Source organism: Oreochromis aureus, linkage group 19, assembly GCF_013358895.1.
Source record: "Oreochromis aureus strain Israel breed Guangdong linkage group 19, ZZ_aureus, whole genome shotgun sequence".
NCBI classification, from domain to species: domain Eukaryota; kingdom Metazoa; phylum Chordata; class Actinopteri; order Cichliformes; family Cichlidae; genus Oreochromis; species Oreochromis aureus.
Genome location: NC_052960.1, coordinates 11,626,134 through 11,642,103, shown reverse-complemented (window position 1 = coordinate 11,642,103; position 15,970 = coordinate 11,626,134). Strand labels below are relative to the sequence as shown.

Here is a 15,970-nt window from a genome sequence, read left to right as displayed (position 1 = left end):
CTGAATCAGTGAGAATAGCGAGTATCCAGCACTGCATCGCCAATTAACTCACCACAGTTTCATCATGGAATTGTAACAGGATTGCGCTGAGTCCAGATGAGCAGTCAGTCAAGTTTAGATGGGATGAGTATGAAGCTGGAAACGCAGTAAAGGACAAAATACACCCCACCAGCAGTAAACAGGATGAAAAATGCTGAAAATGTTACAAGATGTTAACCGGTACAGAAGGAAAGTGAGGAAGAGACAGAAACCAAATGAGGCCAGATGAAAGAAAGAACAAACTAAAGATTTACTGAAGGCAGCAGAAGATGCAAGAGACAAGATCAGAATGGCAAGGGGGGAGTGGGGCACATACAGAGACACTTCTGTGTTCATATAGGTTTAATGTCTTTGTGTTACAAAAGTTTTTTTTCTGTTTTACAGCTCAGGAGAGCTTAATAGGTCTGTGCTGTTTTATCAAAATATACATGTTTTGAACGCATGTGGATATACTCCAAATGATTTTGTGGTACAAAAACATGAATATATACAACCATCAACCCCCTTCATACAATATCCCCACCCCCAGCCCCCATATAAAAAAAAAAGAAAAGAAAAAGAAAAGTAAAAGCTTTTAACAAAATTGAAAGGCATACAATTTTTCTACACTCAACATCACAGCTAGGACTGCGGTTCAATTAAGTATTCATTCTAAGCGATCTCTACCAAAGTAGGCTCTTTGTAAAGTCAATCAAACAAAAGGGGTACAATATACAGTATATGTTGTTAATCAAAAGACTATTTAAATTAATGTGACTTTTCCCAAGGCATCTGAGGAATAGAAATTGGAACTGCCTCATATTTGTTGTAACGTGGGGGTGAAAGACGAGACAAAAAAAAAAAAAAAAAAAAAAAAAAAAAACTCCTAAGAAATCAGAACGCTACAAAACAGCAGGGGTAGAACATACTTTGGTCCTTAACAGCAATAACCGTCTGCAGCTACATGAAGCTTTGTTAAATCATGCATAAGAATCTTACAAAAATATAGAGAGCACATCTGTATCTGGTCCAAGACAACAGTGGTCAAGGCTGTGGAAACTGGTGCTTGAGGCACACAGGAATGTGACAACGTGTAAGACTTCAGCGTGGTGGATCTTGTTGAGAAAAAAAGTGCACTAAACACACCTGACTGTGGCATAAGTGTACACAGACAGGGTACTGGGTGAGGACTCTCTCACCCTGCAATTCTGGTATCATAAATTTGAGGAAAAAAATAGATATACTGGGGTTTCAAACACCATTCAAGACTGTTATTACCATCAATTGACAAGTGAGTCAGAGCTGCCCTCTCACAGGTACGATTACCTGAATATAACGGGATAAAGGCATCTTTGTAGACAGGCTAAGATACAAACACCTGAATGAGAGGTAAACAAAATCAACTAATTGTGCCCGTTTCAGCCTTAAATTAAAAACTTAAGGAGTCAAGGCACTGAGATAGCAATCAAACCCAGAACTACAAATAGCTATCAATTAAGCTTAGAAGTGATACAAGTAAATTTTAACATTTAAAAGAAGAAATAAATGAATATATAGGTGTCCACATATATTTATATATATGAACTAAATGTGGTTAAATGAGGCCTCAAACACAAATGTCCTGAGGACTAAGTGATAGGAGACTGTAAGACAAAAAGGCTGAATACAGCTCTACGCCTGCAACGATACACCTAACAGAGCTACATCACCTAGCAAGGATATTAAGCATCTAACTGACTTACATTCATAGTTTCTAGATACATATAATGGGGCTATATGCATACAGAGATAAACATTTGTTTTTTTTAAACAAGAAACAGAAGATTAAATGAGCCACTCTTCCCCATTTTAACAATGCTGGTACAAACCAAAAGACAAAAAATAAAAATAAAAATTGAGAGCCATATATTACCAAATTAAGCCAGAGCAAATCTGTCTGGAACAAATTCAAAGTAAGGCACAAGACTGTAGAGAGAAAGACAGCGAAAGAATGCATTCAGACAGACCTCTTTCACAGCAGTGATTTTGTTATGAAATAGGAGGGTGTTACTAATCACATTAACTGTGGCTCAGAACTTAGACCTTCATTAATATCATTACTAACACTTGTGTTTACTTCCAATTCACATTAAAACAGCTGCTGTTAAACAGGACTATTGAATAACTTTTGATAGTGGTATGGATCCCCAGAAGTAAATAGGTGGAAAGTCACACAGTAAAATAAAAATGGATGCTGGGAAATAAGTTTTATGGTCTCCGAGTCAAAACTAAATCCTTTGTCTCAAACCGTTTCTCACTGGCCAAACAGGTTCAAAGTGGCATTTCAAAAAGGCAAACACACACACACACGTATCTCAACACAACTACTGTAATAAAAAGGAATGCTGAAGTGTGTCTGGTGCGGATACAATTCATCCACATAAGCATACATCTGTGGCGGAGGGTGTTTAAGTGATTTGGTCTTAAAAGGACAGTTCAACAGCTGCCTCTACTTTACCTCCAATTTTAAAAAAAGAAAAAAGAAAATACAAACATGTTTCATTGTAGAATGTTGCCACTTTCCCAGGACCCCATATGCAAACTTATGATGGGGGAAAAAAATTATTAAATGTTAGACTGGATTTGATCCTGACCTCCTAATAAAGCTTTTATAAAGTTTTAGATGAATTGTTTCATTTACAAGAATGAATGCGTTTCCATTGTTACAAGAGCTAGCAAGTGTAACAAAGCTTAAAGGACAACGCGATAAGCCCCTTTCAGACATGCAATCCCTTCCAATAATCTGACAGCATCCAAAGGTGTCGGGTTTGTGTTAAATGAACACCCTAGCCACTTAACCCACAAAAGCTGTGACAGCATTCTTACTAGTTTGGACCTTATGTAAGACTTTCAACACAGGAGCGCGTGCAGTCACAGCATTATCACTGTGCATGTCTCTAGTACATCTGTTAGATGCACAGCTCACTAGAGAATGACTTAAACAGCAATAATGTAGATAGTAACATTTTGCATATTTGAAACATCTGTGAGAGATCTCTGAGCGTCCGTGGGAGGAGCAGTGTACAGTCCTATGATCAGCATTGTGCAACAAACACACACACCCTGCTCTTAGTGACAATAGCAGAAAGAACATTCCAAAGTGCGGTTACACCTCGCTGGCATTGTTACTGACAGTACTTGTTCACACAAGTCTTTTGCAGGTATTGTGGCTCTCTCCGTCATTGTTGTGGATTTGTGAGAACGAACGCTAGAGTCTAAGTGAGGAGTCTCTAAATGACAGAATGCTGTCAGATAAACAGATAAATTAAACGGGCAATGTTTAGTAACTCATGAAACAGCCTAAAGCGAAAAACGAATAAAAACTACTTGATGCTGTTTATAAGGATGCCAGTGTTCAAATTCAGGAGCTTTTCTTTCAAGGATAACGCAGAAGAATAGATGTTTTTCATAACAGGCATTCTGAGTTGTCACAGTGGGGAAGCAAAGGTACAATAATGATTACTGTGAAACAGCTTGTATAAAAATAGGTCCTACCTAAGTGGAGCCCTCATTAATACATCCCTGCTTTCCCCACTTTGAAAAGTCAATAGATCTACGGAAGTTATCTACCAGTTTATGTCAGTCATTTTTCTACACTTTAATTTAAAAAAGCTTTGACATCAACTTAAGACTTTACAACATAAACCAACAAAAAATTAAGTTGTTCCCCCCCATTTTCTTAAGCTTAGAAGAGAATCACAATGAATAAACAATGTTGAACCTATTAATGACGGTGAATGATTTGTTGTGAAAGGAGCAACATTCATCAAAGAAACAGCTATAAATAGGTAATGGTGGCCATTTCCACTGAAGGCAACCTCGAGAGTGGTAGCATTCAGATGGCAACAGACTTGGAGGATGAAAGGAAAGGCACTCAGATGGTGGACTTGGAGAAGGACACTCGAAGATGGTGGTTTTCCCCCAGATCATGGTTGTGGAACTCGATGAGGGACTCTATTGCCTCCTCGACTGAGCCCATCTGAATCAGAGCCATCTTGCGATCTTTTCTGTTTAAGAAAAATTAAAAATAAAAAAATTTGAAAAATTTGTTCTTAAAGTGTAAGATCCAGCCCACTTGTGTGTGGGTTTTTCACCATTTGCTTTGCTGTACTTTAAAAACTAGGTTTAGTTCATGTGTCTAGCAGACTAAAAAGGCCAACACTTTACAGCAGCTCTTGGTTAAATTGCCTGCTTTAAATTAAGGTTGTAGAGTGTTCTGAAAGAAGAACTCAGCCGCAAAAAACAAACAATTTGAGAAAATTGGGTTTAAATGGACTAAAACTTACTGAAAGAACTTGAAGGCCTTGACTGTTGCTCCTGAGCTGGCAAATAGCCTCCTGAGATCATCCTCCACCACAGAAGGCCTGAAAGCAAAACAGCAGAGAAGTTGTTAAAAAGCTTTGTAGGTTTATGTTTGTTTACTAACCTGCAAGTTTCTGAAGTTGTAAAACAACAAGGCATGATTAAATATAACCCCCCCCCCCCCCCCCCCACATACTTAGAATGGTAGAAATGACGCTAAGGTTAACACTCACGGTATGTTGGAGAGGTGGAGTGTTGCAGAGGGTGGGAAAATGTTGGAGTAGTTTTTGGAGCCAGGCTTCTTAAAACGGTGCAGTGGAGAGTTGCTGAAATCCTTTGTGAGGCCCTGGTCCTCGTGGCCTTCTCTGGGAAGCTGCACGGTTGTGTGTTTTGACAACGTCACACGCATGGCCCTGCCATGAAGACGCTGGCCATTCAGGTGGCTCATAGCTGAAAAACATAAGTCACATAAACATGGTTTCAACACACTATTTTCAAGTTGTCTATCAAATTTGTTAGCACATTCCCCATCACTTAATTTAGCTCTAAACAGCCACAACAATAAGCAGATAATCAGCCGTCTATCACAGGAGGAGCTGAATTACCCTTCTAAGCAAAGGCTCTAAACAATGCACAGTATAATAATGTGAGGAGGAAAAAAAGAAAAAAAAAGATGAAAGTGATAGATCAAAGACAGAAAATTGTGTTTTGTAGGGCTGCAGCATCGCTACCTAGTTGAGCCTGTGTGCCATCAGACATCTGGATTAGAGCATTCTCCTTTTTATTGAACAGGATCTTCACTCTCATCACATCGCCATATACACCTAAGGAGGAAGGGGAAAAGCATCACAATGCAAGTCCAGCAAATGCTACACGCATCATGCCTAAACCAGGAGCCACACAGTCAATCACAGCAACAACAACAATTTAAACCATCAAATCAGATATAAATATTCACACTAAGCCTAAGGAAACAGTGTGATTGAAGTTACCGTTAGGCTATGCTATAATCTTTATATTCAATTCTGCATGGGTGTCCTGTAACCATTCCTACATAAGCCCTCTTAAAACTAACTACACATAGCTGCTAAAATGCTTTAAGAGGGGAGAAATTGTGATTTGAAGACAAAAAAAAAAAAAAATCAAAGATTAGTAAAATGAGTAGTAGTGATCAATTTGATTGCTCTACTGTGAAGATAAAGTTGATTACTTCCCAAACTTGAGGGTCTAAACAGAGACATGCAGAAATAAACTAAACATGCACATACCTACATTTGAATAACTGAGAAAAACTGCAAGAGAATAAAATGGTGACATAATCCTGAGATTATGTCAACCCATAATCACAAAAAAAAGCAGCAGCATTTCATCATTCTAGTGCTGCAGAGAGACTCGAGGGAATCACTGAAAAATCAGCATGTAAAAATGAAATTTGACCACTTTATGGCTAAATTTGGCTGGTGCAGAACCAATAAAGGGTGACTTTTATCCTCTTCTTTATGGTGATGCTTTAAAATTCAGATCGACCTCCTGCCTCGTTGCCAAACAAAATCATTCCCACATTTCTATTTAGCGGGGCAATATTTACATTGAAGGGCTTTGCTCTTTGAAGATGGAAAAAGTGCAAATGTTTTTTGCCCATGGACAAGTATCATAGCTTTTAAAAATTAAATGAAATGCTGCAGCTTTATGTGACGTTCTCACCATACTTTTCTCACACAAACCCACAACAACCAAAACAGGTCATACAAACCCTCAAAACAGACACCCCCACCCACCATAGCCCTGTACTCTGATGATGAGCCATCAGTGGTTAAAAATAAATAAAAGCCAACAACATGAGACAAGACATGCCCACCTTGCCAGGTAACAGTAGTAATAAAAAACAGGAGATGAAAGGATGATAACGTACCGAAAAGAATAAAGAGGCAGTGTGGCGTAACGCTCTTTAGAGACAGCAGGAGGGAGCAGCGGGGCAGGGGGCCAAAAAGGGGAGAGGGAACAGGGGACAGGGGAAAAGAGACGGAGCGGAGTGGAGGACAGTGGAGTGGAGTCGGGACATGTCCGCAGGCCACAGGCAGCGAGGTCCACAGGAAGGCCACAGTACCATGGAGGAAGGAGAGGCATGAGGGACGAAGAGAATGAAGAGAGGAGAAGAGGAGGAGGATTTGAACAGCATAAGAGGATGAAGAGAAATGTGAGGATGGGGGGGAAGAAAGATGATGGAGAGGTAGATCATGGCAAAAAAAAATAAAAAATAAAATGAAAATCAGGGTGTCAAAGAGGTGCCAATGTAGTGTATGTGTTTTCAATTTGTGGTGGTGGTGGGGATTTCCAAATTAGGGATAATGGTAAGGGGAAGGAAAAAGGGTTGGGTGGATGGAAGGAGGTGGTTATAGTAGTAATAACAGAGTGACAGGAGGAGAGAGGGAACAATTGGTCATGGGGCGTGCAGTCAGTTGGCAAGATTTAAGTGAGGGGTTTAAAAAACAAATCAACAAACAAAAAAAACAACAAAAAGAGGGATTAGGGGGACAGAAAGGAGAGAGAGAAAAGGAAGTAAAAAAACAAAACAAGGTCAGTATACACAAAGAAATGTAGTGCTTCAGACAGTAGAACTGGCTAAATTAAAATGCACTGTCACTATGGGAACACTAGGAGAAAGAGAAGAGAAAAAAAGATTAACAATGAAATACAGGAAAAAGGCAGAGACAATATGTACTTTTAAATTAAATGTCATGTTTGTTTAGATTACGTAGAGAATGATATAAAACATAAAAATCTGAGCATCAATTTTAATAATTCTCGAAGAACTTAAACAGAATCCTTAAATAACCAAACTAAGTGTATTGACTACATTAAATGTAATGAGCTTAAAGACTACTTGTATATTTATACACTATTAACAAGAATAATGTACATGATGTGTTGCTTTAAAAACAAGACCAAAAAAGTAATATTGTCTCCCCAACAACTCAAGAATGATTTTAACTAATGGACAAAAATGAAGATATGAAATGGTAAGTTTTCTTTAAAGAAAACACAAAAAAAAGAAGTTAGTTTTTTGAATAAACTTAAAATTCACAGTGAGCAAAGTGGCAGGGCAGAAACGCAGGAGGTTTGGTCAAACACAGAGAGTTCCTGAAAGGGAAGAGGTTTTGACTTAATGACCCCCTTGTAATTAAAAACAGTGGTAAGGGTAGTTCCTCGTGCAATCACGTGAAGTGGTAAGACATGAGGCGTAAAAACATTCGTTTCATTTGATCAAGTGGATCCACAAGCCAAAGTGTAAACAAAAGGCAATGTAACTGTTGAATGAAGCTCAGCACTGAACTAAAACAAAAGCAAAGGTAGTAGAGCTGTTTAATAGCATGTGTACTGACCTCAGGGTTCAGATTGCTGACCAACAAGACATTGTGGCCCCCAGCGGCAGCAAGCCCTGACAGGCCGAGCCGGCTAGCGGCCGCTGCTGCCGCTGCCATGCCAGTGGGGCCCACACCGAGGGACGCCAAGGCACTAGGAATACCGGGTACTGAGAGACCTAAGAGCAGTAAACCACAAATTACTCTCAACTCAATGCACTCCGTAGATAAAAACCTGAGAAATCATTTAAGTGTTTTCATAAAGATTATCTGCTATACGTAATGTCTGAATAAACTACTGAAAGACAGACATTCGAATCAGAATAGCAGGAAATATATTTTTTGTACTGACCTGCCTGCTGAATAGCAAAGGTTGGGGGGAAGGCATGAGCGCCACCATAGGGAGAGGCTGAGATTATACCTGGTGCAGCTATAACAACAAGATATAAAAGAATTTTTTTTTTTTTTTGTATAAATTAAAAGAATGACAGTGAATTAAATCCTGCGAATTCTAATTCAAAAACAAATGGACTACATTCTTACCAAACGCAGCTGCCATGGTCTGGTGGTCAAGGGAGGGCTGTGAATCTGCAGTCGGAAGATCTGGTCGGGTGTAGTCCCTGCTCTTGTCGTTGTTGTACTTGACGTTGAGGCTGGTAAGCTTGGAGAAGCTGATTCTCAGAGTACAGCAAGCATTGTAGATGTTTTGCCCATCCAGAGACTAAAGAAAACAGCGTTCTGTTAAACTTGAGATAACATATCTGGTGTGTTTTTACAGCGGCGAGTTTAACTAGTGACGTCTGAGCAACTGTTTCCAAAGTGTACAAACTGCCCTATAATCATATTGCTTTGTTTCAAAATGTCCTAATCTTAGTCCCATGTTGACAAAAAAACGTAAGTGAACCAATCGTACCATCTTGGCATGCTGCGCTGTCATGGCATCAGCATACTGGATGAGAGCCTGGAACTGGTTGTTCTTGGTAAAAGTGATGATCTTCAGCACTGTACCAAATTTAGAGAAAATCTGCAGGAGAGACACGATTATAAAGGTCATAATTTTAACACACCTAAAATAAATAAGAATTTGAGAACTGAAAAATAGCTTTACACTTTAGTACTAGACAATGAGTGGTCAAATCAGTAGCTATACATCTAAGATTTGAGAGATGGTTTTTTTTGGGTAGGGCATGCCCAGACTAGCTACTTAAAACATCTCTGACCAGTCAAAAAACTCTAGTAGCTGCCTTTACCTGGTGGAGTACATCCAGGGTAACAGGATAGAAGAGGTTTTCCACTATGACCCTGAGCACAGGGCTTTGGGCTGCCGCTGCTCCAGCCATGCTACCAGCATCAGCAGAAATGGCCACACTTCCCATTCCTCCTCCATGAAGGGCATTAACTGCCTGCAGAGCTGCCTGGGCACGCTAAGGAGAAACAGAAATACTTCTCAGCATCAGTGGTGAAAGGATAGTACCACTGAGTGAATGTGTGCAGCATAATGTTGTAAAACAAAACGATATTTTTATCAAATGTAAATAAGTTATTCAATATGCATTTTATCTGTGTGGAGCCAAAGCTTGAATCCCAGCATCAAGCAATAAATAAAACAGCTGAGGAAGCCCCAAATGCAAACTATTAAAATAAATATAAAGTGCACAGATCTGTGCCGCTGCTGTAAAACCCTTACCACTTGGTTTGGGGAGTTGTCCGTCTTGAGCTCTTTGTGGGTCGAGTACTGCATGTAAATGGGGTGGTTTCTGATGACAGGGGTAACAGAGGAGTAGTAGCTCACCATTGTCTGTGCACACTCCTCGCTGTTCAGTTCCAAGAATGCCTGGAACATAAACATACTTATTTTGTTTATCCCATCACATACAATAAAGGTGACACCCTAATGCAGGGGTGTCAAACTCAAATACACAGTGGGCCAAAATTCAAAACTGGAACAAAGTCGCGGGCTAACATTAATATTTATTGAAAAAAAAAAATCTTCCTCCAGATATAAGAATGAATCTTTTCTTATGGACTCAAACAAGTTTTGCTGAAAAACTGAATATGGAACAAACAAAGTTTAGTACTAAACGATATATATATTAGCTGTATAATACCAGTAGGCCAGCTCTAATAGTAATTTGGCATGGCTTCGCGGGCCAAATGTAATTAGGCTGCGGGCCAAAGTTTGACACCTATGCCCTAATGCAACAAATTTAACATTCTTATTAAATTCTTTTTATTTGTTATTAACCATTATAAATAACACGATTAACATGGTTACAGTACAATTATAGAACTACTTCTAATAGAAAACAGGTGTCTCAGGATCTGTATTCCTCCAGGAAATCTTAACATCAAGCAGTGTCTATCTACCAACAAAGTCACAAGGATGTAACAAAAAGGTCATTGTGATAATTTTAGGTCAGGACAGAAGGATAGAAAACTGATCCCTCGGCTCAGGCCTGGGAAAAAATAATTCAACCAAAACTGCAAGTCATACAGTTTGGTAAGCAGACAGGCAACTGTCTTTCCTACCTGGTTTTTCCCTTTCAGCATCAGCAGATTAGTGACCTTCCCAAAGGGCAGCCCTAGGCCAATAACTTCAGCCTCATTTATGTCGTTGGGCAGCTTGCGTACATGGACCACACGTGATGGAACACCAGGACTGCGGACATCACCTTTGAATTTTTTGCTGTCGTTGCCATTGGCTGCAAGAGAAAACAGAAGCAGATACAATCAGGGAGGCAACAGAAGGCTCCGGTTCTTCCTGAATAATGGATTGATCACCATGGTAACACAAACACGTCAAGCACTTCAATAAAAAAAAGGAACGAAAAAAAAAAAAAAAGGATTCACCCCTCCATGGCAACCCCCTACCTGAGTTCATGATATAGGGTCCGTTGGATATGCAGGAAGAAAAGAGTTCGTCGGATCCCCTCTGCAGAAGGAAAGGAAACAATGGTTCACTTCAGTGCGTTCACCCAATGAAGGCACAGCTTGGCAGGTGGAGAGCACGGTTCTCATATTACTAAGCCATTGTGTGATAAAGCAGGAAGTAATCTGATAACCAAAAGAGAACTGAGCAAACACACTTGAGAAGAACTCCACCTTCCTCACTAGGAGGAATCCAGTGAACTATCATGTCAGCAGGAATATCTGACTTCCCATTCCATTAAATGCCTTTTACAGTATTGCCAAACCTCAAGCCACTGTAACAATAGGTCATATTTTTTTGAGACGATATGCAATAAAACACAATTATCCATATCACATATAAGGTGGAACAGGTAGTTTTCAGCTTGACGGACAATATTCAGTCAGGTTTTGGCCAAATAGCTGTCGGCCAGTACATTCCATCTTCTCATATAATTAGGAGCAGGGATAACACACTGAAGCCCTTTGGATCGCAAGACAAGATGGGGACACTTCCAGTCCACACTAGACTACTGTCTGCCTTTTACAGACTCCCTCTCTAGTACATAAAAAGTGCTGTTTCAGGGCTGTTCACATGGTTGTGTGTTTGTGGCTGAGTGAGATGAAGTATTGCAGTCACAAGAAGTGGCTCAGCAGCATAAGCTCTACAACACTCTACAATGAAGGTCCTGTTCAGGCTGAGACTAGGGGCATTGTTACGCAGCAGCACACACATATGTAGCCCGGGGGACTCTCTAGGAGTTGAAGAGCCCCGCAGCACTTTAACAACAACCAGTCATGCAGGTTTGCTAGCATTCTTCTTCACCTTGTGAATCTAAATAGAGGGTGGGGTCAGGTAAGTCTGCATACAAAAACTTATGAGAAACAACATTTGGTCATGCCTCTAAACAGTAGAACAACACTGCAGTAAGACAGTACTAAAAGCAGTAGTATAAATGCTCTGGCTTCTACACAGCCTGACAGAAATAGTCAGTCTAAAATATAAATGAGTAATAGGTTAGTATACTGTTTACACTTATGATCCAAAAGTTAAAAATTAATAATAATAATAATAATAATAATAATAATAATAATGATGATGATGATGATGATGATGATGATGATAACAACAAATAAAAAAATAAAATAAACAAGACAACACTGATTACAATGAACAGATAAGAATGGTGTGTTCCAATTTGTGGGAAGAAAATGATCCCGATAATTCGGCCAATAGCAGATGCAAACCATGAGAAATGAAGGAAGTGGCTCCAGCCTGACTCGCTGGTTGTGGGCGGGCAGCGGCACACTTATCACTCAGCAGACTGGTTCCAAACAGGAAGAGCAGCAAGATGAGGCCTGCTTCCAGAGTTTCGCTAAACTTCCTCTGGGGAGACTGTAGGTTACTGTTAAATGTCGACTCCCTCCTCCTTCTTCCTCATTCTAATAATAACAACTGCAGAGCTAAGACAGTCCACGGTGCAGAGCAGGAACATCAAGTCACTCACAAAATGGAGACTTGTGTTACAATTGAGCATTTAAACGGGATGTGTCAGAGTGCTTGCTAAGCCTACAGAAGAAAAACAGACCTGACCACGCATTTGCTTGTGAAGTCCAACACAGCCCAAATAAATATGTATCAACGTGTTCACTTCCTCTGTTTGCTTAGGATGTGGACAGGATAACAATAATCTTCAGAGGGATGACACACTGCTGGCAAACACACCAAAACTTCAGCTTCCTTTCACTGACAACGGCAATACTTTGAACTCTATTTTTAAAAGTTAACATGTAGCAGAAGCAATTTCTGTGTCCCATTCACCAAGTTACACCTGGTTTGCATTGCATCAGCAAAAGAGGGAAAGGGACACATACTCTCCAACTCTACTGCAGCACATGGGAAAGGGAAAGAAAAACAACAAATCCCATTCTCGTCTTGTAAGGAAACTAAACCTGAGGTGATTTATTTGTACGTGCCCTGCCTTTTGCAAACAACCTTATTTAGGGTTACAGGGGGTTGGTTGGTGTATTCTCTCAGGAAAAGTACAAAGGAGAGAAGCACAGGTATAGGCATGTTTGTTCACTGTGATCAGCCTTCACACTTGGAGGGGGCAGGGAGCTGTGCCTCGCCAGGGGGCTGGAGGGGGGAGATTGGAATGTGACCGCGGAATGCCAGACACTCTGCCCAGACAGAATAATTACAGATTCCAGCAAGGCAGGGCTCCATAACCCAGCGTCATCATTACCGCAGCACTTCAAATCCAGAAAACAGGAGTAGTTAAAAAGAAGAAACAATCTCATCTGCAGTTAAACCCTCACTATTAAGCAGCAATCATTCAATCATGTATTAGTGCACATGATGATAAGAAACAGGAATTACTGAAATGAATAGAGGGGGTGGGGTGTGTCCCATGTATTGGGGGTGTGTATCAGAGTGCTTGTTCAAACAGTGTAAAGACCTTTGGCCGGGAGGATGGCTACAGATCTAGGTTGAGCTCAATTAGTCCACCTACACCGAGCTGCTCCAGGCAATGTTACCAAGGATTACAGCAAAAACAGGAATTTTAACAACCAGCAGCATGCAGAAGAAACGGTGTAGTTTCTTCCTGTCAAGTCTGCATGCACAAACATTCAGTTTCACAAGCATACAACAGCTCAGTGACTAATTTATAAGGTCCAATTCTTGCAAAGGATTTAACATTAGACAAGACTTTGTGGTTTTGTTAGAGCAATGATGGTTGCATAGCCCTGTAATTGAAACACAACTGAGCAACAACAAGAGTCAGGGCAGAATTCAGCTTTCCCAACATTCCAATAAGACCAACAGACTATTAAGGAACACACAAATAAACAACAGGAAGTTTCATTTCAACAGCCACACAGGCAAACGGAGACAGAACAGGAAAACATGAAAGCCCCACCTCTGAGAATCTATGCTAACATAATTATTGAATAATCCGCTTTCACTGTCTTGCTGTAACCTCTGTGCTGACCATTCAGTTCTATTTCATGAATGTTTAAAAAGCAAGTCAGTCTTCACCTGCAACTTCATTACACACGAGAAAAGGCTTTGGAAAGGTATTCTGTATTATGGAGGAGGCTTGCAAAGTGACACACTACGTGCCACCAGAGCTGGCTCAGTTCTTTTAAATTTTCACTGTATTCTGAAAAAAAACACACCTTTGTACAATAGTACACATCTCTCTCACACACACACACAAACCAAAAGTCACAACTACATATTTTACAAGACCATATTTGGAGTTAAAAACACTACATACTAATTTCAGCAAGTGGGAGTCATTACTTATGCTGTAGTAAAAGAGTGCAATACTGTAAAATAAAAAAGGAAATAAGCAACCAAGAGGAAGATGACTCAAAACTACCTACCTTTGTGCCAGCTGATATGTCATGGACACTGCTGCAAAACAGAAAGAAAGTTCTCAGTAAGAAAATAAGAAAAACCATCCACAAACTATCCTTAAGTCATTGTTATCAATCCGGCATAACATTCAACTGGATCGAAAAAACAAACAAACAAACGAACAAACAAACAAACAGAAAACACACACACACACACACACACACACACACACACTCCTACAATACTGTAAGCCCAAAAGGAAAACGACTTCCTTATTTAAAGCCATAAAGAGCAACAGGAACCCAAATTAGTCACACACACACAAAGACATGCAAAACTATACAAAAATGTACTTACTCAATTTCAGGGACGTAGCCGGATCCCAGAGGGTACAAGTCAGCGTCTAGGCGGCTATAACGGTTTAAAAAGAGATGCAAGTAAACTTGTGAGTTAAAAAAAACTGAAAAAGAAAAACACATATAATGACAACCTTACGCCGGGGGCGAATGCAAAGCTGTCTATGCGCTACTTTCGAAGTCTTTCAAACTATCGACATCAGACGATCAAAAGAGAAGGACACGTTCGAACTAAACAATACGCTATCATATTACCTACTGCGATTAGATAACTCGGTGTAGAAGTCCTTGATTCAATCAAATGTTAAGGCCAGACATCTTCAACATGGCCCTGGCGCTCCGCAGACAAATGAATGCGGAAATGAGACACGTTGCTTTAGCTAGCGCTCGAGTTCCCGTGAAACCAAGTTACAAAGGTACAGTTAGCCAAAAACTAATGTCCGTCGTAGCAAACAAGAAGCTATCATTGTCTTCCTTAAATAAAGGCAAATGTTCATATCACAACTCAAACTAAGTTGCTCTTGCTTAGAGTTACTTACGTTTACTATAATTAAATAAATAAAATAACCGCATTAAAACATTCACATTAGTATTGACTGTTAGCCAGCGCTAGCGATTACTAGCAGCTGCTAGCTAGCTTACGCTCCTGCTAACTGTTGCATGTTTTGATGAAAAAAACTGTTTGAAGTTAACTTTTCTATTTCGACGGTTAAGCGAAGGCACTTCAAACATCACAATATGTCCATAAGCAACCGAAATAAGATAAGAAGTTACTCCGCGATCGGTTTGTCTTAAAAATATAAGTCTTAAGTGTGGCTCTTTTCACTTACCCGTCCATTGCACAAGAAAAAAACTGCAGGTCTGAAGCGAAGGTAGGGCGGCAGACTTGCTTGATTTTCTTACAAAATGGCTGAACACACGGAGGCGAGCGCTGATTAGTCCAGGCACTTCCAAGAGCTGAAAACGGGCGGCGACCTGAGCTGCGATTGGACAAGAAGGCTTTCATTTTGTGAAAAAACCAGGGCCGCGGCAAATTTCCAGTGCATCGTATCAGAGACTCTTTCAGGAATTAGGAGTTTGTTTTGGCTGTTAGAACGATAATAGGCACACCCAGATAAAAATAACAGCCTAATAAAAAAAAGTGTTTTAGTTGTACAAATCTACTCATACACAATTTCATCAAAAAAGTGTTAAATAGTATAGGCTACCCTAACAATCATACACACACTGCTGTTAACACACTGTTAACAACTTTATTAGGTTAACAAGTGTAAGGTTTATGCTGTCCTAAATTAATCGTACTGTCAGCTGCCAGTATCATTTTTAAGTTTCTGTAATAGTCAATCCACCAGTATGCAAGCTTTTTCAATGCTAAAATATAATGATTTTTTTATCCATTAATTTTCAAATGTACTGTTCTACAGAAAAGCAGAAAAATAGTAGTATATATTTCAGTTGAGATGCCAAATTACAGTTAATTACTTGCATGCCTAAGAAGAAATAATTGTTTAATTATTAGCATCCATAAAAGAGCAGAGGACAGCAGCAGAAGCAAAGAGACTACACTTTTGAGTCAATATTGAGCCCACTTTGAAGGAAAACAGTAACAGTTAAGTATAGAT

At 39.8% G+C, this 15,970-nt stretch overlaps 1 protein-coding gene across 3 annotated transcripts; it reads right to left on the bottom strand.

Annotated features, from left to right (window-relative positions):
• Window positions 1-265: 265 nt before the first annotated feature.
• LOC116318113 (polypyrimidine tract-binding protein 1-like) lies at window positions 266-15,271 on the bottom strand. Of its 3 annotated transcripts, none has more exons than XM_031737057.2 (16): window positions 15,179-15,271; window positions 14,350-14,403; window positions 14,019-14,049; window positions 10,593-10,653; window positions 10,251-10,423; window positions 9,409-9,555; window positions 8,972-9,145; window positions 8,635-8,745; window positions 8,265-8,442; window positions 8,074-8,151; window positions 7,743-7,900; window positions 6,272-6,305; window positions 5,091-5,183; window positions 4,593-4,809; window positions 4,344-4,421; window positions 266-4,064 (listed from the first exon to the last, which is right to left on the bottom strand). In XM_031737057.2, the coding sequence occupies exons 1-16, from the start codon at window positions 15,184-15,186 to the stop codon at window positions 3,932-3,934; spliced, it is 1,728 nt and encodes a 575-aa protein (XP_031592917.1). In that variant the 5' UTR covers window positions 15,187-15,271; the 3' UTR covers window positions 266-3,931. The 3 variants fall into 3 exon arrangements, with proteins under 3 accessions (XP_031592917.1, XP_039459060.1, XP_039459061.1); XM_039603126.1 differs by lacking the exon at window positions 15,179-15,271 and adding an exon at window positions 14,604-14,972 and having other exon boundaries at window positions 3,932-4,064; XM_039603127.1 differs by lacking the exon at window positions 15,179-15,271 and adding an exon at window positions 14,608-14,972 and having other exon boundaries at window positions 3,932-4,064.
• Between the last annotated feature and the right edge of the window lie 699 nt (window positions 15,272-15,970).

Bases quoted from the DNA above. Each gene is read 5' to 3' on its own strand.
- LOC116318113 (XM_031737057.2), bottom strand. The intron at 9,556-10,250 runs GTAGGAAAGACA...TTTATGTTCCAG, and splicing joins TGCTGAAAGGGAAAAACCAG to GCATTCTTGGAACTGAACAG. The intron at 5,184-6,271 runs GTACGTTATCAT...CTTCCTCCTTAG, and splicing joins CTGCCTCTTTATTCTTTTCG to GTGTATATGGCGATGTGATG.